Source organism: Mobula birostris, chromosome 10, assembly GCF_030028105.1.
Source record: "Mobula birostris isolate sMobBir1 chromosome 10, sMobBir1.hap1, whole genome shotgun sequence".
Classification (NCBI taxonomy): domain Eukaryota; kingdom Metazoa; phylum Chordata; class Chondrichthyes; order Myliobatiformes; family Myliobatidae; genus Mobula; species Mobula birostris.
The window spans coordinates 6,650,141-6,675,953 of record NC_092379.1 but is presented as its reverse complement, the minus strand read 5'-3'; the positions used below and the strand labels follow the sequence as shown (position 1 = coordinate 6,675,953).

Sequence of the window (25,813 nt, the reverse complement as noted above, 5' to 3'; positions counted from 1 at the left end):
CTTAAAAGTTCCAAGTTCAATAAATCCATAATAAAATAATGAAAGATTATACCAACTTCGGCGTTGAACCAGAGTGCAAAAGACAGCTGGATAAACTTGGTACTCTGTGCTTGTGATCCTCCTACGTTGTCGTAGGGTTTAGAGGCTTGCGTACCTCAATGACCCAGAGAGTCACTGTATGTTGGCTGGAGTCGGGCCTTTATGCTTTGGCTCTTGGTAGGGTCGCCCATGCCAAACAGGTCAAACATGCACAGGTACGATGACATCTGGGTGCAATGAAAAAAATTGCTTGCAGCACCATCACAGGCATGTGGTTAGTTACCGCCCGTCACGATACTGGTATTTAGGGCAGTAGTGAAGGTACAACATCTCTCTCTGTCCTTGGCCATCTTCCCTACCATGCCCCAGGTGTGGTTGGTCCATGGTCCTCGTTTCTGCCTGTATGGCACAGTGCCAAGTTTTCCTTCGTCTCCCGCATTTCCTCCGTCCTTCAGGGGTCTAATGAAGTGTTGTCCTGATGATGGAGTTGGCCTCTCTTTTCATCACGTGCCCAATCCATCCAGCATTTCCTCGCGATGATTGTGGCCATGTCCTCTTGACAACATTGAAGGAGTAGGGTGTGTTTGGAGATCTTTCTTGGCCAGAAGATACAGAGGACCTTCTGGTGTCTCATTGTGTGGATTCATGTAATATACATAACGCAATCGAAAAGAAGACATTGGTGCAAAATGGGACACAGAGACCAGTCCACGGGAGTGCCTCTGTAATAAGCAGTGATGTAGCCTGGATCCTCACATACTTGGGGGCTCCTTATCAAAGAGGCTGTTATTCAGCCCATCACCTCTTTGCTCATTCCTCAGTTCACCCACCCACCAGGTGATGCCACTATCCTGATTGCAAGTGTGCAATCGAGTCCTCTGACTGGCGGGAGGTGCTGTGCCCGGCCTGCTGTAACTGAGTACTCTAACCAACCAGTGGTGGTATTTCCCTCTCACTGGGGTGTCGGAGGGAACAGCTGGGTCCTCTGACGGCTAAGGGGAGGTAGGACTGAAAACCAGCACAAAGACAGGTACTGAAAGCCCAAGACAAAAACACACCTCAGCAGGTCAGTCAGTGTCTGGGGAGATAGAATCAGTAAACAATTTAGGATCTGGAGCATTGGTCAACCTGTCAATGTACCCGGGTCATGATGCAGCTACAAAGAAGGCACAACAGCGGCTGTATTTCATAAGGAGTTTGATCAGATCTGGTTTGTCACCTAAAACACTCGCAAACTTCTACAGAGGTGGCTGTGGAGAGCATTGTCACTGGCTGCATCACCGTCTGGTATGCCGGGGTGGGGGAGGCAGGGGAAGGGTCCACGACACAGGATCGAAATAACCTGCAGTAAGTTGTGAACTCTTGTCAGCTCCATCGTGGGCACTAGCTTCCTTGGCATCCAGGACATCTTCAAGAAGCATTCCCTCAAAAAAGCAGGACCCCCATCCCCATCACCTCTTCTCATTGTCACCATCAGGGAGGAGGTACAGGGGCCCGAGGGCACACACTCTTAACGATTTAAAATAATTATTTTATATACACACACACACACACACACACACACACACACACACACACACACACACACACACACACACACACACACACACACACATTATTTATATTCAGTCCTCCCACCGTCAGGGGTGCTGTGCTCGAAAGTGGAGCCACGGAGTCGGAGCCCTCCGAGCTCTGGGTGGCGCTGTGAACGGGAAGTTGCAGTTCAGTCCTCCGATGGCAGAGGCGCTGCACTCCAGAGTTGCAGTTCCGTACTCCGACCGCCGAGGGGCGTCGCTATTGTTCCTGAGCAGCGCCGCCGTGCGCCCGGAGGACCGACCGACCGACGTCCGGGAGAAGACAGTGGCGATGCGGGTCGACTTTCGCCGCTCAGCCGCCGCACTTATCTGATGGCGTCTTTCCGGGCTCTCGGCGTTTTCCGCCGGCGCCTTTACTCGCACTTTAGCGGCAGGAGCTTCGGCTTGTGCAGCGGGAGAGGAAACCAGAGCCGAGCCGGAGCCAGGTCCGGGGTTGGGCCTGGTCCCCGAGAGGGAGCAGCGACCTCGGGTACGGGGCAACCGGGGGTGACCGCACTGGACAGGGCGGATGCTTGGGTGAGAAGAGCTGGGTGTCCTGCACTGAGCGCAATGCTAAGCCACCGTGCAATCAAAATGCAGTTAAATCAAACGCATGTTATTGCAGTGAAATATTTAAAATATCGTGCAATGCGACGAAATGTTAAGGTTATAAGCGTGGCATTTCTCTTAGGATGCTCCCGTCTCTCGTCCGTCCATGGGGATCTCTCCTGCGTGCCGGGAGGAGGCCACTCAGGCCCTGAGTCTATCCCACCCTTCAGTGAGATGTGACTTGTTCCATCCAGTTGGCGTTTGCACTTTCTTTTACCAGAATCGGGTTTACTGTCACCGGCATATGGTTGTGAAATTTGTTGTCTTTGCGACAGCAGTACATTATAATAGAGGAAAAACCCTGTGGATTACAGTCAGGCTATATATTTTAAATAATTAAATAAGTAGTGTAGAAATAGAAAAGTAGTGAGGAAGTGTTCACGGGTTCAATGTCCATTCAGAAATCGGATGTCAGAGGGGAAGGAGCTGTTCCTGAATCATGCAACTCACATCAAAGTTGCTGGTGAACGCAGCAGGCCAGGCAGCATCTGTAGGAAGAGGTACAGTCGACGTTTCAGGCCAAGACCCTTCGTCAGGACTAACTGAAGGAAGAGTGAGTAAGAGATTTGAAAGGGGGAGGGGGAGATCCGAAATGATAGGAGAAGACAGGAGGGGGAAGGATGGAGACAAGAGCTGGACAGGTGATTGGCAAAAGGGATACGAGAGGATCATGGAACAGGAGGTCCGGGGAGAAAGAAAGGGGGAGGGGGGGGAGAAAACCAGAGGATGGGCAAGGGGTATAGTCAGAGGGACAGAGGGAGAAAAAGGAGAGAGAGAGAAAGAATGTGTGTACATAAATAAATAACGGATGGGGTACGAGGGGGAGGTGGGGCATTAGCGGAAGTTAGAGAACTCAGTGTTCATGCCATCAGGTTGGAGGCTACCTAGACGGAATATAAGGTAAACAACAGGAATTCTGCAGATGCTGGAAATTCAAGCAACACACATCAAAGTTGCTGGTGAACGCAGCAGGCCAGGCAGCATCTCTAGGAAGAGGTGCAGTCGACGTTTCGGGCCGAGACCCTTCGTCAGGACTAACTGAAGGAAGAGTGAGTAAGGGATTTGAAAGTTGGAGGGGGAGGAGGAGATCCAAAATGATAGGAGAAGACAGGAGGGGGAGGGATAGAGCCAAGAGCTGGACGGTTGATAGGCAAAAGGGATAAGAGAGGATCATGGGACAGGAGGTCTGGGAAGAAAGACAAGGGGGGGGGACCTAGAGGATGGGCAAGGGGTATAGTCAGAGGGAAAGAGGGAGAAAAAGGAGAGAGAGAAAAAGAATGTGTGTATATAAATAAATAACGGATGGAATACGAGGGGGAGGTGGGGCATCAGCGGAAGTTAGAGAAGTCGATGTTCATGCCATCAGGTTGGAGGCTACCCAGACGGAATATAAGGTGTTGTTCCTCCAACCTGAGTGTGGCTTCATCTTTACGGTAGAGGAGGCCGTGGATAGACATGTCAGAATGGAAATGGGATGTGGAATTAAAATGTGTGGCCACTGGGAGATCCTGCTTTCTCTGGTGAACAGAGCATAGATGTCCTGATTTTAATTCCCCATCCCATTCCCATTCTGACATGTCTATCCACGGCCTCCTCTACTGTAAAGATGGCCACACTCAGGTTGGAGGAACAACACCTTATATTCCGTCTGGGTAGCCTCCAACCTGATGGCATGAACATCGACTTCTCTAACTTCCGCTGATGCCCCACCTCCCCCTCGTATTCCATCCGTTATTTATTTATATACACACATTCTTTTTCTCTCTCTCCTTTTTCTCCCTCTTTCCCTCTGACTATACCCCTTGCCCATCCTCTGGGTTTTCCCCCCTCCCCCTTTTCTTTCTCCCTGAGCCTCCTGTCCCATGATCCTCTCATATCCCTTTTGCTAATCACCTGTCCAGCTCTTGGCTCCATCCCTCCCCCTCCTGTCTTCTCCTATCATTTCAGATCTCCCCCTCCCCCTCCCACTTTCAAATCTCTTACTAGCTCTTCCTTCAGTTAGTCCTGACGAAGGGTCTCGGCCCAAAACGTCGACTGTACCTCTTCCTAGAGATGCTGCCTGGCCTGCTGCGTTCACCAGCAACTTTGATGTGTGTTGCTTGAATTTCCAGCATCTGCAGAATTCCTTGTGTTTACGAGGTGCTTATTGTTATGTGGGAACTTGCTATGCATAGTTTGACAGTGCTTCCCTTATGACAGGGGAAAACGACTCCAGCAGGTAGAGTGTCAGATTCAATCCTGACCTGGGGTTCTGTTCATGCACCCACCTTCTCCCTGTGACTGCATGGGGGGAGGGTGTTTCCCCCAGGGAGCTCCAGTCTCCTCTTGCGTAATGGGTTGGTAGGTTCATTGGCCGTGGTAAAATTCCCCTTAGTTTGGGTGGGTGGCAAAGGAACTTGGTGAGCATAAGGAGTAACGGGTGAAAGAGACGAGACTGATGGGCCAGGTCAGATGGGCTGAACAGTCTGTCCTGCCACTCACTGGCTGAAAAACATCTTGGTACGCAGTCAGAGTCTTGGAGTCAAAAGTTGTTAAAATATTTGCTGTTGCTGTGCTGGGGGTTGTGGGAGAAATTGTTTGTGGTGGTGGGCGCTATGCAAATGCAGCCTGTTGCATTGGTGACCAAGTGCTGTGGGAATGGGGAACTTTTTAAAATGCGTTCGTGGCTGGAGTTGTGGGCCGGTGCCGTGGTGTGAGAGGCACCCAAACCGGCCAGCTTCTTGGGAGGCATAGAAGTTTTATCACCCCCTGTAAAGTTGCATTTTTCTGCTGCTGCGGGATATTCCTAAACTCCCTGCAATTAGTTTAAATGCGGTGTGTGATCGCGGTGGGAAACAGGAGAGCAGCATGCTCGAACTGGAAGCAATGTGACAGTGGCGAAGTGAGCTTCTTCCCCTCACCCATCCGGTTCCTAAATGGACATTGAAGCTTTGGACACTTCCTCACTTTTTTAATACACAGTATTTCTGGTTTTGCATGTTTTTAAAAAAAATCTATTCAATATATGTAATTGATTTACTTGATTACTTATTGTTGTTTTATTTCATTATTATTATTTTCTCTCTGCTGGATTATGTATTGCATTGAGCTGCTGCTGCTAAGTTAACAAATTTCACGTCACATGCCGGTGATCATATGATGGCCCTGTGTTCAGTCATGTTGATTGAAGAATAAAAATTGGTCAGGACATCATGAAAAACTCTCCTGCTCTTCAGGACAGTGCCATGGGATCCTGGGGCTGACAGAGCCTTTGTTTAATACGCCTGAGAGTGTATCGAAGCAGTAGGGTCCAGGTGTGAGAGTGAGGAGCAACCTGTGGTTTGGACAATTTCATCACCTGGCCAGATTGAAAAGGTCAGGATATTGGGACTGGAGGCAAGAGATGGGTTGGGTCAGCTTGCTGCCCTGCCAGGTTTACTCGTCCCTGCGCTGAACTGAGGCCGTGGCCCACAACTAACGGGATCTTGGACCAGCTGGAGTGTTGACTGCCTTCGTGGCTGGGGACTCACTTTCGTCAACTTCAGTCATTTGATTACTTTTATTGTTTGCACCAATTAATTTTTCTTTCCTGCACGTTGGGTGTTTGACGGACCAACGCACACAGAATGCTGGAGGAACTCAGCAGGCCAGGCCAGGAAAAGAGTGCAGTTGACTGTTCGGGCTGAAACTCTTCATCAGGACCAGAGGTCGACTGTTTACTCTTTTCCACAGACGCTGCCTGGCCTGTTGAGTTCCTCCAGCATTCTGTGTGTGTTGCTTAGATTCCAGCATCTGCAGGTTTTCTCCTGGGGGAGTTAAACGGTCTTTTTCAATGAGATCTATTGGGTTCCCTTGTTTTGTGGCTGCCTGTAAGGGGACGATCTCAGGATTATATATAATATACATACTTTGATGATAAATGTACTTTGAAAGCTGAAGGAACTCAGCAGATCAGGCAGTATCTGTTGAGAAGAATGAACAATTTCAGGCTGAGGTCTTCCATCAGGACCAGAAAGGAAGGGGGAAGAATCTGGAATAAGAAGGTTGGGGGCGTGTGAGGGTGGGAGGGAATGACGAGCACCCGGGTGAAAGGTGAAGCCAGGTGAGAGGAAATCTGGGTGGGGGAGGGGGAATGGATTGAGAAGCTGGGAGGTGATAGTGGAAAAGGTAAAGGGTTGAGGAAGGAGGAATCTGATGAGAGGAGGGTGGCGCACGGGAGAAAGGGAGGGAGGTGGGGCACCTCAGGGAGATGTTGGGCAAGGCAATTGAGGAGAAGCGAAGGGGTGAGAGGGCAGCCAGAATGGGGAATGGAAAAAGAGAGAAGAGGGGAGGGAGGAGAAATTTCTGGATGTTCAATGCTTTGTCTGAAAGAAGGCACTCAAACTTAAGTGTAAGTTTTGAAGTGGAGACAAAAACCCCAAAATTGTGTAAGTGACTAATCTACAGACGTACGGGTGAAAGGGACTGACGGGGTACTGACCTAGATCTGATGGGCTGAATGGGTTCCTGTGCCATTCATTGGCTGAGGTACATTCCAAGTCTGGTTCACAGCTTGGTGTGAAATTCTGAAAAACATTAGCCCGTTTTTGCTGTGACAGGCTGGTGTGGGGGGTGGGTGGGGAGACAAATTCTTGATGGTAGGGCCACTCTATGGATGCAGTTTGTTGCGAGGGTAGGCTTTGATTTGGGTATTGGAAGTGGGATGTGTTCTTATTTATGAAGGGATGTAATTTAACGATAAATGCAGTTTTTTGTTCTTTCTCAGTCTGCGCAAACAAATTTAGGCAAAGTTAAAAAGATGGTGTGATATTGGACGGGTGTTGCCGATCTTTTTTATGCCATGGATCAGTACCATTAAGTATTAAAGTGAACATTGCAAGCACGATCTGGGCCACGTTTGCTGTGTCAGTAAAGCTGTGCTGGTAGTAGATCAGCTGATGATATCTATAAAAATATGAAAGTCAGAAACTGCAGCCGCTTGCGATTTGAATGTTGAGTTAATATTATCTTGTGACTTTATATGCTGGGTTGTAGCTATGATTTATTTATTGAGATACGGTGTGGAAAAGGCCCTTTGAGACTCCCAGCAATCCCTCGATTTAACCCTAGCCTAATCACGGGACAATTTACAATGACCAATTAACCTACCAACTGGGACATCTTTGGACTGTAGGAGGAAATCTGGAGGAAACCCACGCGGTCACGGAGAGAACGTACAAACTCCTTACAGGCAGCAGTGGGAATTGAACCGGGGTTGCTGTTACTGTAAAGCGTCGTGCTACCATTGTAAGGAGGCCTCAGTGCCCTTGTTAACTAGAAGGCTGCAAAAGCTTTTTTAAATTTGACGGGCAGCACTCAGCGCGAGAGGTCGTTTATTGATGACACAGTACAAGGTTTAAAAAGAGCTCGGGTGTTTGTCGGCTTTTTCTCAGTGGGTGGCTATCAATGCAAGGCCAATATAAAGAAAGGAGGTGTAAGCGGAGCGGCCACTGTTGGAGTGGGGCATTGTTAGAGTTGCTCAACAGGCTTAGGTAAGCACGAGTGGAGGTTCTAAATAACTAAGAGCATTTCTATTGAGTTTTATTTTCTATTAGTATGCAGTGTGCTGAGAAGTGATCCAGAGGTTCCTTATGTTAGATGTGGGAAATTCAGGAGACCTCAAGTTTCCCTGATAACTACATCTGCACAAGGTGCATCGAACTTCAGCTCCGTGTTTAGACCGTGTTTAGGAATTGGAGCTGCATCTCTCTGACCTTCAGCCCATACGGGAGAATGAGGAGGTGGTGGATAAGAGCTACAGCGAGGTAGTACACCCGTAGGTTGCAGGGGACAGGTACCTGGGTGACTGTCAGGAGAGGGAAAGGGAATAGTACCCCTGTGGCCGATCCCCCTCAATAATAAGTGTACCACTTTGGATACTGTTGTGGGGGATGACTTACCGGGGAGGCCACAGCAACCGCGTCTCTGGCACTGAGTCTGGCTCCGTGACTCAGAAGAGAGGAGAGGAGTGCAGTAGCGATAGAGATTCCATAGCTAAAGGAGCAGAAAGCAGATTCAGACACCGGGATTGGGTCCACGGCATTCTAAAGGGGGAGGGTGAACAGCCGGAAGTCGTGGTTCCAACGACATGGGTAGGAAAAGGGAGAAGGTCCTGAAGAGAGAATATAGGGAATTAGGCAGAAAGCTGAAAAGCAGGACCTTAGCAATTACTAAGAAGAAGGTGCTTGGGAAGCTGGAAAGGTCTGGCAGTAGATAAGTCACTTGGACCAGATGGACTACACCCCAGGATTCTGAAAGCGTTAGCTGAAGAGATTGTGGAGGCGTTAGTAATCACTAGATTCTGGAATGGCTCTGGAGGACTGGAAAATTTCAAATGTCACTCTGCTCTAAGGGAGGGAGGCGGAAAAAAGGAAATTATAGGGCAGTTAGCCTGACATCCATTGTTGGAAAGATGTTGGAATCAAATATTACTGATGTGGCTTTGAGGTACTTGGAGGCATATGATAAAATAGGCTGAAGTAATCGTGGTTTTCTGAAGGGAGGACAAATCTGTTGGCATTCCTTGAGAAAATAACAAACAAGATAGACAAAGAAGAATTGGTTGATGTTCTGTGCTTGGATTTTCAGAAGGCCTTTGACAAGTTAAGAGCTCGTGGTATTACAGGAGCATGGATAAGGTAATGGCTGATTGGCAGGAGGCGACGAGTGGGAATAAAGGAGTCCTTTTCTGGTTGGCTGCCAGTGACTAGTGGTGTTCCGTAGGAGTCTGTGTTGGTATCACTTCTGCTTATTTGGATGGAGGAGTTGATGGCTTTGTGGCCAAGTTTGCAGACGATATGAAGATTGGTGGAGGGGCAGGTAGTGCTGAGGAAGCAAGGTATCTGCAGAAGGACTTGGTCAGGTTGGCGGAATGGGCAAAGCAGTGTCAGATGGGATATAGCGTAGTGAAGTGTATGGTCATGCACTTTGGTAGATGGAATAAAGGCACGGGCTGTTTTGTAAATGGGGAGAAAATTCAAAAATCGGAGGTGGAAAAGGACACGGGAGTCCTCGTGCAGGATTCCCTAGAGGTTGATTTGCAGGTTGAGTTGGTGGTAAGGAAAGCAAATGCAATGTTATTATTAATTTCAAAAGGACTAGAATATAAGGGCAAGGGTGTAATGCTGAGGCTTTATAAGGCATTGGTCAGACTGCACTTGGAGTATTGGGTGCTGCTTTGGGCTTGTTATCCAAAGGATGTGCTGGCACTGGGGAGGATCCAGAGGAAGTGCAGGAGAATGATCCCAGGAATGAAAGGGTTAACATATGAGGAGTGTTTGATGTACTCACTGGAATTCAGAGGAATTGGTGGGGGAGAGGTCTCATTGAAATCTGTTGAATGTTGAAAGGTCTAGATTGAGTGGATGTGGAGAGGATGTTTCCCATAGTGGGTGACTCTAGGGCCAAAGGGCACAGCCTCAGAATAGAGGAATGTCAATTTTGAACAGAGATGAGGAAAAATGTCTTTAGCCAGAGAGTGGTGAATCTATGGAATTCATTGCCAAAGCATTGGGTATATTTTAAGGAGAGATCGACTGGTTCTTGATTAATCAGGGTGTCAAAGGTTATGGGGAGAAGGCAGGAGAAAGGGGTTATGAGGGATAATAAATCAGCCATGATGGAACAGTGGAGCAGATTCGATGGGCTGAATTGCGTAATTCTGCTCCTTGGACTCATGGTATCACCTGAACAATCTAGGTCCTTAACAGATGAGAAGCATTCCCTATGTTTTCTTTGTCCTTTGTTTTAGAGACAGCACGCTAACTGGCCCTTACAACCCAATTACACCCATGTGACCAATTAACCTACTAACCTGGACTGTGGGAGGAAACCAGAGCACCCGGAGGAAACCCACACAGTCACGGGGAGAATGTACAAACTCATTACAGACAGCAGCGGGAATTGACCCCAGGTCGCTGGCACTTTAATGGCGTTTACACTAACCGCTACGCGATTGTGTCGCACATCTTTTCCTTTAGATGTGGAAATCATAACTGTGTTCTCGCTTCTAATGAAGTAGATTGATTAGAAACGTGAACTGTACATCTCTGTCCTCTGGAGGCTGGCTGGTCTGCCGAGTGTTTCGAGCATTTTCTCTTTGCGTCTCATGGGCTCACACCATTTAATGGTTCCAAAGTTCGGAGAAGTTCAGCGAAGATTCTGAGCTCCTGGAGAGGATACTGCCCAGGTTTAAAAACCACTGGTGCCTCACCAGGACAAGATATCGAACCTCCCATCAAGTGGCCTGCTAAGGCATTGCAACAAAGAATGGCTTTTACAGTGTTGGCTGTACAATTGATGCTGTGTGGCAGTGTTTGTGTCATTTCTTTACCTGTCTTCTTTCTCTTCACAGATGCTCAGGAAGGCTCATGAAGCAGGTATGAATGTTTCTAATGTATAAATCATTAAAAGCATTTCATGGGGTTTTTCTTGTGCTTCATTAATAATCTACTGTATAAACATGAAGGATTCTACAGATGCTGGAAATCCAAAGCAACGCACACAAAATGCTGGGGGATCTCAATAGCTCAGGCAGCATCTATGGAAATGAAACAGTCGACGTTTTGGGCCGATACCTTCATCAGGACTGGGAAGGAAGGGGGAAGACGGCAGAATAAAAAGAGAAGAGGGGAAGGGGGCTAGCTGGAAGGTGATAGATGAAGCCTAATGGGTGGGAAAGGTCAAGGGCTGGAGAAGAAAGAATCTGATAGGAGAGGAGAACGGGAAGGAGGAGGGGACCCAGGGGGAGGTGTTAGATGGAAGTAAAAGACTGGGAAATAAAGGAAGGGGGTGAATTGGTTTATGGAAGGAGAAATTGATATTTGTACCATTAGGTTGGAGAATACCCAGATGGAATATGAGATGTTGCACCTTAATGTTATTGTCAGCTTGTTCATTTTCAGCTGGCTGTTGTCAGGTTGCCAAAGCTATCAAGGTACGTGTTCCAACATTCCTGATCTGGAAATGTCCCAGGAAGGATGATTTGATGGAGGGATATTTCTGCAGTTAGACCCAGGATTGTTTTCCAGGGAGTAGAGAAGGTTGAAAGGGGGCTTCTTCAGCAGAATTAGGCCATTCAGCCCCTCGAGCCTGGCTGATTGTTATTGGCAGAGGTAGGTTGGATCGTGTTGCGTTAGAGAGGGTGAACAGAGGGAAGCTGTTGCCTTCGGATATTTTGGGCAAGTGATATGGGTTGGGGGGGGCGGCACTTATGAAGGAACCTTTTTACACAGTGTAGCAACGATCAGGACTTGGAGAATTCAGTGTTTATGCTTTTGGGTTGTAAACTCCCAAGGGGGAATAAGAGGTACTGTTCCTCAAGAGTGTCTTCAGCCTTAACTTGGCTGTGATGCTGCAGTACAGGATCAGTCAGGGCCCTGAATAGGCAGTTGAACGAGAATAACTTGTAGAGCGGTAGGGACTCTACTTGAAGCTGACACAGACTGATGGGCTGAATGGCCTCCTGTGCTGCAGCAGCTGGATGTAGTTTGAGGGATTGGAGGGGTAGAGAGAGGTCCAATTCCTCTCAGGCAACAGATAAACCAGTGGGATTATGGTCGGGGTGGCTTCCGGCAGAGGTTTGGGTGCCAGATGAAGGCTTGTTTGTCATTAGGCCATAGTCAAGATTCTGGAGGACCTCAGTGGGTCAGGCAGCATCTGTGGAGGGAAATGGATAGTCAACGTCTTGGTTTGACACCCTTCTTCTGTACTGAAAGGTGAGGAGGGGAGACAGTGAAGGAAAAACTGGCAGACGATAATTGGATCATCTGCCAGCTCTTAGGGGGCAGAAGAGATGTACTGGGACGCTGCCTGTCCTATGGGGAAAGGTTAAGTGAGCTGGAGCTTTTCTCTTTGGACCGAAGGGATGAGAGGCGACTTGATAAAGGTTGTACAAGATGACGAGGCATAGTGTTCAGGAACAGATAGTACCCCTTCACTCATCTTCACTTGCCCCAGCACTGAAATGTTCCCACAGCCTATGGACTCACTTTCAAGGACTCTTTATCTCATCTTCTCTGTATGTGTGTGTGTGTGTGTGTATATATATATATATATATATTTGTTTGTTATTTTCTATTTGTATTTACACAGTTTATTGCCTTGTATACACTGGTAGTCCACCCTATTGGTGCGGTCTTTTATTGATTCGATTATGGTTATTGGATTTATTGAGTATGCCTGCAAGAAAATAAATACCAGGGTTGTACATGGTGACATATATGTACTTTGATAACAAATACATTTTGAACTTTGAAACCTGTTCCATTAATTGCTTGCGACATCCTTACAGATGCCAGGCGAGGAGTGTCAGGCTCTTGTTTTGAAATCTAACCCTGCCAGCTTTTACTTTGATGATGCTGCCCTCTTTAACTCTGGTTGCATTGCGGACTTTAATCCGGAAATTCTGCTGGACGCTAATACGAGAGGGCATCATTTTAAGGTGCTTTAAAGGAATGTGTAAGCAGAGTGAAAGAAACCGTCTCCCCCTTGTGCCAGAGGCACTTCTTTTTACACAGAGAGTGGATCGCTTTGCCAGGAGCAGTATAGACGCAGATGCATTAGGTACATTTAAGAGACTTAGATGGATGAAAGAAAAATGGAGAGCTGTATGGGAGGCAGGGTTTAGGTTGATCTTAGAGTAGATTAAAAGGTCAGAACAGCATTGTGGGCTGAAGGGCCTGTGCTGTATCGTTCTGTGCTCTGTGATCCAGGCGGGGAGGGAGGGGTGGAATAGTGACAAAAGCTCAGAGGTGAACGGTGGCAACAAAGGGCTGCGTATAAAAGCTGATAGGAGAGGTGTGCGGAGCGTGGTGAGGAGGAGGGTGGGGGGCAGATGTGAACAATGCTGGGAGGGGGTATGTGAGTGATGGGCAGATAGAGTGGGGGGAGGATATTAAGGGAACAGGGTGATGGTGGGGTGGGGGGCAGTCTGGGGTGAGTGTTGGAAGATGTAGGGAGATCAGGAGGAGAGAAAGGAGGAAAGAGGTAGCATTTTATTAGTGTTCATACATCGGGTTGTAGACTCCTCAGGCCGAGTAAGGGGTTGCCTTTACACCATGGGACATAGGAGCCAGTAGACCATTAGGCCCATCGAGTAGTCTCACCCCCTCAGTTGTGATGCCAAAGCTGAGGAATTCACTGGGTTTACAGCCGATAGGTGGGCCTGAGGTTTCACAATGTGACGTCGCACATGTCTCCCACAGGTTTTCTCTCCTGGTTTCGGAATGGTCTGCTGGCCACTGGAGTTGGAGTTATGGCTTACATGCAGAGTGACGTGGCGAGGGAGGCAGCTTACGGTGAGTCAAAGAAACCAGCTCCCCCTTGTGTTCGTACATGATACAGCAGCCGTACAATCTCTTGGATTGAACACCCACCAACTGGCCATCAATTTTCTCATCTAACAACAGAGCCTCTTTACTCTTCCCTCTCTCTACAGATAAGGATTAAATCTTATTGCACGTATCTGATGTGCTTTACATTATAATGGCCTGCAGCTTCTGTCCCTGAGGACTGTTTGCAAACCTGAACAGTTCACAAGTCGGAAATGCAGCCACGAGCCGAGTTCGCTCCTGCAGCTACGCAGCAGTCCGCAGACATATTCCGCCAGTCTCCCAAATGCCCCTCACACGCACAGGCAGAATTTTAAATTGGGTGCTCGTAAGCTCAGGAGGACCTGTACAGGGATGGTGCTGTGCTGGGTTAGGTCAGGGGAGGGAGGCAAAAAGTGAGAGGTTTAAGGGGCATCTTAAAGGAAGTGAAGATTATTGAAGAGTACCTGGGCCTGGCAGTGGAAATCGAGGTTGGGCAGGGGTCTGGAACTGCCTCCCAGCCCTGTCTGTGGGTTGTTCTGCTCTGTGCTGTCGAGTTATAGGTAGCTCATGGCGGTGAGCAAGGTACATTTTCATCCTCCCTCATAGCTCCATTCAGAGCCGTTCTGGAGGACAAGGCCTGTACTGCATGGACAAGGAGAGGATTTTCCATTAGTACGAGAGTAAGATCTGAGGGAACAGCCTCAGAATAAAGGGATGCCCCTTTAAAACTGAGATGAGGAATTTCTTCACGGAGATGACGGAGAATCTGTGGAATTTGTTGCCATAGAGGCCGTCACTGGGTGTATTGAAGGCAGAGATTGATAGGTTCCCTGATGGGCAGAGGGTTGTAGGAGAATGAGGTTGAACAAAGAACAGAGCAGGCTTGATGGGCTGAATAGCGTAATTCTGTCCCTTTATCTTACAAGAGCCACCTGGTCTGGGGCAACTGATCTGTCTTCCTGAAGGATAGTGGTGAACTGGGTGTGTCCCGTCAACAAGTTGGGTCGTGTGTGTGGACTGGGAAGATAATAAGGGCCTGTGAGATAATGTGAATTGTGTCCAGCATTTGAGGCTGTGAATGACATAGGTGTCTTGCACAAAGTGTTCCTCCTGGGAAAACTACAAAGGATCCAGCGGTAGAATCAAATAATTCTGAGCCATATTATTAAGTTGTAGAAAAGTATAGCACAGAAACAGGCCTTTCACCCATCTAGTTGGTGCCAAACCATTTAAGATGCCTACTCCCATTGATCTACACTGGGACCATCACCCTCCATACCCCTAACTTTCATGTATCTATGCAAACTTCTCTTAAACGTTGAAATTGAGCTCGCGTGCACCACTTGTGCTGGCAGCTCGTTCCTCACTCTCTCCACATTCTGAATGAAGAGGTTTCCCCTCACATTCCCCTTCAACTTTTCACCTTTCACCCTTAACCCATAACTTCTAGCTGTAGTCCCACCTAACCTCAGTGGAAAAACCCTGCTTGTGTTTACCCTATCTATACCCCTCATAATTTTGTAACCTCTATCAGATCTCTGCCCAGTCTTCTGCATTCCAGGGAAATCAAAGGAACTTGTTACTTTGTCATGCTGTAACCTTCAGTGTTAGGAGGAGCTTTGTGCTGTATCTGAAGGGTGCACTGCCTGCCCTGGGACTGTTTGATAGCACAGAGTAGAGGGGGTTGCTGTCTCTGGCCAGGGTGTGGTTTATAGGATAGTGTAGAGGATCCCTTGTGGCAAGTCAAGCTTGCTTTTTATGTGATTGCTCATGCCATTCCTGTCCTGGGAGAGTGTGATGGGACAGTGTAGAGGGAGCTTCATTCTGTATCTAACCTGTCCTCTCCCTGTCCTGGGAGTGTGTGATGGGACAGCGTAGAGGGAGCTTCACTCTGTATCTAACCCGTGTTGTCCCTGTCCTGGGAGTGTGTGATGGGACAGTGTAGAGGGAGCTTCACTCTGTATCTAACCCGTGCTGTCCCTGCCCTGGGAGTGTGTGATGGGACAGTGTAGAGGGAGCTTCACTCTGTATCTAACCCGTGCTGTCCCTGTCGTGGGAGTGTGTGATGGGACAGTGTAGAGGGAGCTTCACTTTGTATCTAACCCATGTTGTCCCTGTCCTGGGAGTGTGTGATGGGACGGTGTAGAGGGAGCTTCACTCTGTATCTAACCTGTGCTGTCCCTGTCGTGGGAGTGTGTGATGGGACAGTGTAGAGGGAGCTTCACTCTGTATCTAACCCGTGCTGTCCCTGCCCTGGGAGTGTGTGATGGGACAGTGTAGAGGAAGCTTCACTCTATATCTAACTTCTTTCGGCAGATCTGATGGGCCACTGCTAGAAGTTTTGCTGTTATCGGGAACTTTCTTTGTAAATTTGGCTTTTGCATTCTGTACGTAAGCAGTGATCTGGCAGTTCACTTGAGGGAAGATCCTGAGATTGTCAAGGTTGCTATACACAAGGTAGTGGATTCAGCCCAGTGACCACTTCAGGCTCAGTGAAGCCCTCCCAACCACTGAGCATGAAATGCGGTCATCAGAAAGCAGCATCCATCTTTAAAGATCCCCACCACCCAGACATTGCTTTCTTCTGGCTGCTGCCGTCAGGTGGGTGGTACAGGTGTCTCAGGGCTTGTCCAACAGGTTCAAGAACAGTTACTAACCCTCAGCCGTCAGGCTCTTGAGCAAAAGGGGATAACTACACTCTTAAAAGGATCTTGCCTGGATTGGAGAGCGTGCTTTGTGAGAATAGGTTGAGTGAACTCGGCCTTTTCTCCTTGGAGCGACGGAGGATGAGAGGTGACCTGATAGAGGTGTACAAGGTGATGAGAGGCATTGATCGTGTGGATAGTCAGAGGCTTTTCCCTTGGGCTGAAATGGCTAACACAAGAGGGCACAGTTTTAAGGTGCTTGGAAATGGGTACTGAGGGGATGTCAGGGTAAGTTTTTCCACACAGAGAGTGGTGGGTGTGTGGAACGCACTGCTGGCGGCTGTGGTGGAAGTGGATACAATAGGGTCTTTTACGAGCCTCTTAGATAGGTAGATGGAGCTTAGAAAAATAGAGGGCTATGCGGTAGGGAAACTCTAGGCAGTTTCTAGAGTAGGTTACATGGTCAGCACAACCTGTAATGTGCTGTAGATTTCTATGTCCTATGTACACTCACTTGCCCCTCCATTGAGATGTTCCCACAACCAATGATCTCACTTTAAGGACTCTTTATCTCATGTTCTTGTTATTTATTGCTATTTATTTACATTTGCATTTGCACAGTTTGTTGTCTTCTGCACTCTGCTTGATCTTTCATTGATCCTTTTATAGTTACTATTCTGTAGGTTTGCTGAGTATGCCCACAGGAAAATGAATCACGGGGTTGGATGTGGTGACGTCTGTGAACTTTGATAATAAAACTTACTTTGACTTTGAGATGTGCACAGTAACTGAGAGGTTTTCACACTGAACTGTTACTTGGGGCCTTAATAAGTTTGCCAGAGCTTGCAGAGCTTCTGAATGTCTGTGCACGGATGATTACGGCGGGTACTGCTTTGTTGCAGCTGCATGTTCGGCGTGAGCCTGGTTAATGTTATCCGCTGGTCCTCTGCCCCTCCAGGATTCTTCATCCTCGGCGGAGTGTGCATCTCCTACGGGAGCGGGTCCTACATCACCAACCTCCTCCTGCTCAGGCGGATGATGATGCTGACGGTGCCCACGGCCGTGCTGAGTGGGTTGGTGGTGGGCACCGTGGCGCTCTTCTGGGTCTGCGCCCTCTCCCTCTACATCGGCCGGCTCGAGGTGGAGTTCGTCTACGACGAGGAGTGCGAGGACTGCCAGCCGAAAGAGGACAGTGGCAAATCGGACAAGTAGCGGGGGGGTGGAGTGGAGTGGACGGTGGAAGCGGGAATTCGGACCTGTCGAAACCTGTACGTAACGCACGGTGCCGTGGCTGACGGGGCGCCAGAAGTGCCTCACTATCCATAAGGAGGTGAAAGGAGGGTATAGAAGTGCAAAATCTCTCTATTTAATCTGGGGGGTGGGGGTGGGGGTTAGAAAGGAAAATTATTGATTTTAAGAGCCTGTGGCTGCTGTTCATTTTCTGTTCCCTGCCTGCAAATAGTTTAGTTGTTGGAAGCGGTCGGCAGCTTCATCCACCGATGTGTGCCTGTAACAAAGTCACTGGTCTGCGTTGCGTTATCCTGTCTTGCCTCGTGCAGCTAGAAGGGGCCCCTGCAGTCCTGGGTTAATAAACTCCCAGGCAGGGGCTCCCTTCTCCCGATCCCTGTCCAGTCAGCGCACCGCCCCCAGGTGCAATGTGTGCGTTGTGAGTGATTCGCATTTGGCTGCAGCTCGGCGCCTCCCACTGCCGAACAGCTTACCCTTGTTCCGAGGCGCAAGAGGTACTGCGGATGCTGGAAATCTGGAGCGATGCACGCAATGTCCTGGAGCAGCTCAGCAGGTCAGGCAGCATCTATGGATGCTATAATTGGCTGACGTTTCCGGACAAGACCGTCCATCAGGACTGGGTGAAGGGCGTCGGTCCGAAACGTCGACTGATTCGTCCCATCCATAGATGCTGCCTGACCTGCTGAGCTCCTCCAGCATGTTGTGCATATTGTCCTTGTTCCTGTCTGCATTTGGGGGCAATAATCGAAAGGGCATTGCTTTAGCACCCTCGGGAGCGGAGAGGATATGGGGAGGATAGGAATAATCAGCAAGGGGCTGAATGGTGTGCTTTTGACACATCTTTCAATGCTGCGTTTGTCCTCTCCTGGGCTCTGGCTGTGAATAGGGGTGCCGTGCGGAAATGAGAAGCAGCCCCTCCCCAGTGCCGTAGAAACCCTCGCTGCTCATTCCCAACACTGAGCTCTCAACCCCAAGCACTTCGGCCGGCTTGCATTTTTCTGTTTAAAAAAAAAATTGAATGAAATAAAAAGTGATATTAAAACTTCAAAAGTGTGCCTGATTTCTGTGTGAGAATGGCAAGGGTGGAATGTGATCGATTCGCATTTATTGATGGTTTACCCTGGTTGTCAGTAAGCCCACCTGTTCGGGTGCTGCTGTGAAGGAGGTGAGAGGAGGGTGATTTAATAGGAACCTTGGGGGTGGGGTGGGGGGTAACTTTTACCACCCAGAATGTGGTCAGTTCCTGGCGCTGCGTGTAAGAAGCTTGTATGTTCTCCCCTTGACCCCGTGGGTTTCCTCCTGGTGCTCTGGTTAATTGGTCATTGTAATTTGTCCCATGTTTCGGCTGATACTAAATCAGGGGGATTACTGGCCAGTGCGCTGGAAGGGCAGAAGGACCTACTCCACACTGTACCTCAATAAATAAATAAATATGCTCTCAGTGGCCACTTCATTAGAAACAGAAGAGGAACCCGGTGTGGTCTTCTGCTACCATGGCCTGTCCACTTCAAGGTTTGACGTCTTGTGCATTCACAGAAGCTCTTCTGCACACCACCTTTGTAACATGTGGTTATTTGAGTTACTGCCAGCTTGAACCAGTCTCCTCTGACCTCTCTCATTAACGGCGTTTTCACCCACAGAACTGCTGCACACTGATTTTTTTTCCCCCCACCATACTCAGTAAACTCTAGAGCAGGGTTTCCCCACCTGTTTTATGCCATGGACCCCTACCATTAACCGAGGGGTTTGGGAACCCCTGCCCTAGAGACTGTTGTGCATGAAAATGCCAGGAGATCAGCGATTTCTGAGATACTTAAACCACTGAATCTGACACCAACAATCATTCCACGGTCAAAGTTGGATCACATTTCTTCCCCATTCTGATGTTGGATCTGAACAACAACTGAACCTCTTGACCATGTCTGCATGCTTTTATGCATTGAGATGCTGCCACGGGATTGGCTGATAAGATATTTGCGTTGACGACAAGGTGTTCGGGTGCCACTGAGTGTGTAGAGTGAGCTGCAGTCGAGACAGGGTCAACAGTGACACAGCAGGAAGAGCCACAACCTTACTGCGCCAGGGGCCTGTGTTCGATGCTGCCTGTCTGCAGTTTGCATGTCCTCCCTGTGACCATATGGCTTTCCCGGGGCACTCCCACATAGACCTGCAGACTGGACGCTCTGAATTGCCCTGAGTGTGCAGCTTAATGTGGGGGAAATTAATGGGAATGCAGGAAGCAGAAAGTAAGTTCAGTTTGGGACTTAATTGGAGTGTAGGAGAATGAGAAGTGTATAAAATCAGGAGGGGCATAGACTTGGTGAGTGCGCAAGTCTTTTTCCCAGGGTTACGGAATCAAGGACTAGAGATTTATTTATTTATTTGGCTATTGGGATACTGCGTGGAGTGGCCCTTCGAGCTGCGCTGCCCAGCAACCCCTGGACTTAATCTGAGCCTAATCATGGAACAATTTACAGTGACCAATTAACCTCCCACTGGAACGTCTTTGGACTGTGGGAGGAAACCGGAGCACCCGGAGGAAACCCACGCGGTCACAGGGAGGACGTGCAGACTCCTTACAGGCAGTGGCGGGAATTGAACTTGGGTCGCTGGTACTGTAAAACGCACTCACCACTACGCTACCCTGCCACCCCCAGTTCATTAGTGTAAGTTGGGAGAGTTTTAAAATGGGAACGCTCATCATCAACTGAGCCCCCATCACGTGACAAACAAGTAAACATAGAATAGAATTTGGAGCAACTCAGCTCAGAGTTTGTGTGTGGCGCGTGGCCAAGTGGTTAAGGCATTGGACTAGCGACCTGAAGGTCGTGAGTTTGAGCCCCAGCCGAGGCAATGTGTTGTGTCCTTGAGCAAGGCACTTAATCACACATTGCTCCGCGACGACACTGGTGCCAAGCTGTATGGGTCCTAATGCCCCTCCCTTGGACAACATCGGTGTCGTGGAGAGGGGAGACTTGCAGCATGGGCAACTGCCGGTCTTCCATACAACCTTGCCCAGGCCTGTGCCCTGGAGAGTGAAGACTTTCCAGGCGCAGATCCATGGTCTCGCAAGACTAACATGCCTATATATATAAACTCAGAGTTGCCGGCCAGTCGTGTAGTGGCATCAGGACTGGATTTCGAGGTGAACGGTCCCGAGTTCGAATCTGGCTGGTTGCTTGCATGCTTTCCTTCCGTGTTGGGTCAATCGTCGAGCTAGCAACTCGGCCTTGTAAAATAAAAACAGACAAATGCTACAGAAACGGCAAAAATGCCACCCGATGCGACACAAGGCATGAAGGAACAACAACAGGAGTACAAAACAGGTTCTTTGGTTCAACTGATCCGTGCCAAGATGCCCATCCAAGCCAGTCCCACTTGCCCACGTTTGTTCCACATCTCAACCTGGGGTCCATGGACCCTCTTGGTTAATGGTAGGGGTCCATGGCATAAAAAAGGTCTAGGAACCCCTGCTCCAAACCTTTCCTATCCATGTACCCGTTTATGTGTCTTTTTAAAAAGTTGTTTGCCTTTATTTTTAATATTTGCATCCTTCTCTGTTCCTGTGGCCCCTTGAATTCTCTGTCCGGTTTCTATTCCTTCAGTGTTGGGGACTGCCTCCAGGTGCCAACGGTTTAAATTCTGACTTGGAAAAAAAACGCTGGAGAAACTCAGTGGGTCAGGCAACATCTGCAGAGGGAAGTGGACAGCCAACGTTTCAGCTCGAGGACCTTCATCTGTTGGTGGTCCACGGACCCTTCGCTGGTCCATGGCATAAAAATGGTTGGGAACCTCTGATCTAGAGCGATAGATGTTCTTTCTTTGAAGCTCTTTGACTATTGGGACGGCACGGTAGCGTAGTGGTTAGCACAATACTTTACAGTACCAGTGACCTGGGTTCATTTTCTGTCTATGATCTACCCGTGACTGCATGGGTTTCCTCCGGGTGCTCCGGTTTTCTCGCGCATTCCGAAGTCCTACTGGTTAGTTGGTCATTGTCCCGTGATTAGGCTAGGATTAAGTCGGGTGGGGGGGTGGGGATTGGTGGCAGTGCAGCTCAGAGGGTCTACTACACACTAAATGTCAATAATGATCCTTAAATTGTGTCTTTGCCAAGATGTGGGGCTTCTCCAATCTCCGACAATGTCAGATTGTGCCTCAAGGCAGTTCTCTGCATTGGAGTTGCATTGTGTCCACTGTGCAGTACTGTCATAAAATTGTCACTGAAATATCATTTGTTAGACTGAGCCTTGTGATGGGACTGGACCATTAAGGTTGGTGTATAGGAGAATAGCAGGATACTGAGCACCGAGTCATTAAGGCATCGGTCTAGTGATCTGAAGGTCGCTAGTTCGAGCCTCAGCTGAGGCAACGTGTTGTGTCCTTGAGCAAGGCATTTAACCACACATTGCTCTGCGGCGACACCGGTGCCAAGCTGTATGGGTCCTAATGCCCTTCCCTTGGGCAACATTGATGGCATGGAGAGGGGAGACTTGCAGCATGGGCAACTGCTGGTCTTCCATACAACCTTGCCCAGGCCTGCACCCTGGAAACCTTCCAAGGCTCAAATCCGTGGTCTCTCGAGACTAACAGATGCCTAGAAAAAAATGAGCACCAAAACAGGCCTTCTGGCCCAACTTGGCAAAGCCAACCAAGATGCCCTGCTAACATCCTGTTTCCCCATGCCACAGCGTTGCTGAGCAGAGAGACCTTGGGATCTAAGTTCATAGCTGTTTGAAGGTTGATATCGGTTAAGAAGGCTTATGGAATGCTTGCTCTTATTAGTCGAGGCACTGAGTTCAAAAGTGAAGAAGTTATGTTGCAACTTCATAAAACTCTGGTTAGGACACATCTGGAGAATTGCATACAGTTCCAGTTACCCCACTATAGGAAGGATGTTGAGGCTTTGGAGAGGGTGCAGAAGAGGTTTACCAGGGTCTGGTTTAGAGGGCGTGTGCTATCACGAGAGGCTGGATAAACTTGGGTTGTTTTCTCTGGAGCGCCAGAGGCTGAGGGGAAATCTGATAGAAGTTTATAAGATTATGAAAGGCAGAGATAGAGTGGACAGACAGTATCTGTCTCCCAGGGTTGAAATGTCTAATACCAGAGGGCATTCATTGAAGGTGAGAGGGGGTAGGTTCAAAGGGGATGTGAGGAAGATGGAGGGATAGGGACACGGTGCGGGTAGGAGGGATTAGTGTTTGTGTGTTTTCCACTTGCTTTTTAGCCGGTTCAGCACAACATTGTGGGCCGAATGGCCTGGCCCTGTGTCCTGTGTTTCAGAGTGAAACAGGGGACGGTAGGATTGTTTTGTCTTGCCGGTGAATCTAGAGCGACTCCGGATGATAGGTGTGCCATTAGACTGCAGTCACTGTGGGCACCGTGACAGTGCGCTGCATGCATTTCCTCATTGCCAATGCCTGGGCAGGACTTTATGTTTGACATATTTTTGCCTTTTTTTTTAATATTTGCATGCCATATAACTCCCCCGCCCCCAAACACGGGTGTACTTTCTCTGCTCCTGTAGCCCCCCGAATGCTCTCTGTCCTCCTGTTGCGCGCCGCCCAGTTTCCGATAATTCAGTGTCGGTGACCGTGCCTTCAGATGCCCCGGTGTGGGGGGAAGCGGGCGGATCGGTGCACCGAACGGCAGCCGGAGGGGGGCCTGTGAACTCGCCGTGCCCCCCGCCTCAAGATGCCCCCGAAACACCTCCTGCCGTCCCGAGGAGGCGCCAGGCCCTGCGGGAGCCCCGGGCTCTTCCACGTCCGCCGCCGACACAACTTGCAGTTTTCACGCCGTGAACAGAGGGCGGACGAGGACACCAGGAGCCACACAACGAACAAGACACCAAAAGACGGCTCGCAGACACGGGAGAGTGTTGTTGTTAGTTTGTATTTTTTTGTTTTTTGAACCTTGATCAGATCAAGCTTTTTTTTGTCCTTATTTTTAATCTTCTCAGTTTAAAGCCAATTTGTCCTCACAGGTCGGATTGGCAACATCAAATGTTTAACATTTATACAGCTTACACAGAGGTGAGAGGCAATGGAATGCATTGGAAACCGCACCTTCGACAAGTGCTTTTAGCAACAGCTTACGTTTTACAAACAAAATACAGTGAAAAGCAACAATGAGCCAGCCGGTGTGGATTAAACAGACAGTTCGGTCCCTTGTAACATTGTCTGGATACCTCTTCCTTCCTTGTATCCATCGTGGGGCATCGCCCGACCTCAAGGGTTTGTGCGGGGGGTCGGACACAGTCCTTCCTCAATAAGCAATTGACAAGTATGTCAATATGTACACCGGACCCCACCACCCGCCTCACTATCTTATTACACAAGGTGGGGGCCTGTGGCGGGGTAACTCCCCCTTTTTTAACCATTTGTTCTCAGATTTCACGGACGAGGTTTGAGAAACGTGTCTGCCGCTTGCTTACGGGCGGAAATGTGCGAGTGGACGTTCCTGGTTGTAGTGGGGTGGGCTGCCCCCTTTACCGCTCCGCCCTCCTCCCTCCCCCCTCCCCACCCTCCCACCCACACCGACAGTGACCATTCAGGTCTGAGTGGGTTTGCGGGGGAGTACCCGAAGGGAAGGTAGCTCACCCTGGCGGCGAACGGAGAGAAATCGGGACTGGGGGTGTTGGGAGTCCCCGTTCGTGCTGCCACAACCTCGTTACTGGGCCCCTGACAGAACACAGACAATAAATGGGCCGAAGGGACTACTGTCATACTCTGTGCGGTCATCGAGTAGCCCGATCCGGAGCCACAGATCAAGGGAATGTCACTTTTACTGGGACAGGGAGTGAATATTAATTGCTCTCATTCTCCAGCCCTTGCACGTCAAGGCAGTGAGGTCTAGGTAACTATATTAATATTTATAACCCCCACACTGGTTTGTCGAACTTTTGTGCGTACGGAGGCTTCTTGCTTCCCACTGGGTGGATAAGGCCCCACAGATCCGTTCAAAGTCGCCCACTTCTCCCTTTGTGTCTGAGGCGCTGCTTACCTCGGGCAGCATTTGTCATTCGCGCTTTTGGCCCAAGCATTCCCTCGGTGGTTAAACTTCGGGGCTCGTAGAACACCAAAAAAAATGCCGTGCTGCGGGCGGTAGGGCCGAGACCAGGTTTGATCCTGATCCGCAGTGCTGTCTGCGTGCTCTCCTGTGACCATGTGGGGTTCCTCCCACATCCCAAAGGCAGGTTAAGGTTAAATGCCTCCTGTTCATTATCTCTGTGATATGTCAGTTATAATAAACAACAGATTCTCGACAATTTCCCAGTGTTTTAAGTCATTCAAGTTCATGACTTGTGTTAGGGCCATGGTGCACCCTCTAGACCAGGCGTTCTGAGATAGCTAAAACGAGAGGGCATAATTTTAAGTCGATTGGAGGAAGAAATAGATGTCAGAGGCAGATTTTTTTTAAACAGACCTGGAACACCCTGCCAGGGTTGCTGCTGGAGGGAGGCACACTCGGGAGATTTAGGAGGCATAGGGGACACATGGATGAAAGTAAATCGGCTATGTGGGAGGAAAGGGTTAAGTTGATCTTGGAGCGGGTTAACATCGTGGGCTGAAGGGGCCTGTTCTACATTTGTTGAAGCAGCCGGAGCTGCTAAGTCAATAGACAATAGGTGCAGGAGTAGGCCATTCAGCCCTTCGAGCCAGCACCACCGTTCATTGTGATCATAGCTGATCATCCACAATCAGTACCCTTTTCCTGCCTTCTCCCCATATCCCTTCGTTCCCGAGTTGCATTTTGGAAGGAATTCTTGTAAACCCGGAAATCCTCTCTGCCTCTCCCCAGCACACATTCCTCTCCATGTACACCCCCTCTGTTCCTCCCTGGACAAATTCCTGCAGGGGGAGTGGGATTGCTCTGCTAAGAGCTAGCATCAAATCAGTGGGCTGAATAGTTTCTTTCACAGTCATCAACTAGTTGTAGGTTTCTTTTCAAAATACTAAAGCAGAACTCCAGGAGGTTGGGATGGGCAGAAATGAACAGGAAAGGGGGTGTATCTATCTGATCCTGGGAGAGTCTAGGACCAAGTGGCACAGCCTCAGAATAGAGGGATGAATTTCTTTAGCAAGGAGGTGGTGGATTTCTGCTACAGACGGCTGTCGAGGCCAAGTCATTGGATGTATTTAAAGCGGAGGTTGTTAGATTCTTGATTAGTCAGGGTGTCAAAGGTTGTGAGAAGGCAGGAGAATGGGGTCCAGGGAGAAAATAAATCAGCCATGATAGAATCGTGAGCAGACTCGATGGGCCGAATTCCCTGGTTCTGATCCTAAGTCTTATGAATTCCTCCTGTCTCTTACTCCAAACTCCTTGGGAATGTAAAATTCTCAGGCATCCTCAACCTCCAGGAACTCCA

General features: G+C 49.0%; 1 protein-coding gene across 2 annotated transcripts; it reads left to right on the top strand.

Moving 5' to 3' along the window:
- Positions 1–1,854: 1,854 nt before the first annotated feature.
- tmem160 (transmembrane protein 160) lies at positions 1,855–18,489 on the top strand. Of its 2 annotated transcripts, none has more exons than XM_072269859.1 (4): positions 1,855–2,150; positions 10,594–10,618; positions 13,445–13,537; positions 17,156–18,489. In XM_072269859.1, the coding sequence occupies exons 1-4, from the start codon at positions 1,947–1,949 to the stop codon at positions 17,407–17,409; spliced, it is 576 nt and encodes a 191-aa protein (XP_072125960.1). In that variant the 5' UTR covers positions 1,855–1,946; the 3' UTR covers positions 17,410–18,489. The 2 variants fall into 2 exon arrangements, with proteins under 2 accessions (XP_072125960.1, XP_072125961.1); XM_072269860.1 differs by lacking the exon at positions 1,855–2,150 and adding an exon at positions 2,631–2,775.
- The last annotated feature ends 7,324 nt before the right edge of the window (positions 18,490–25,813 follow it).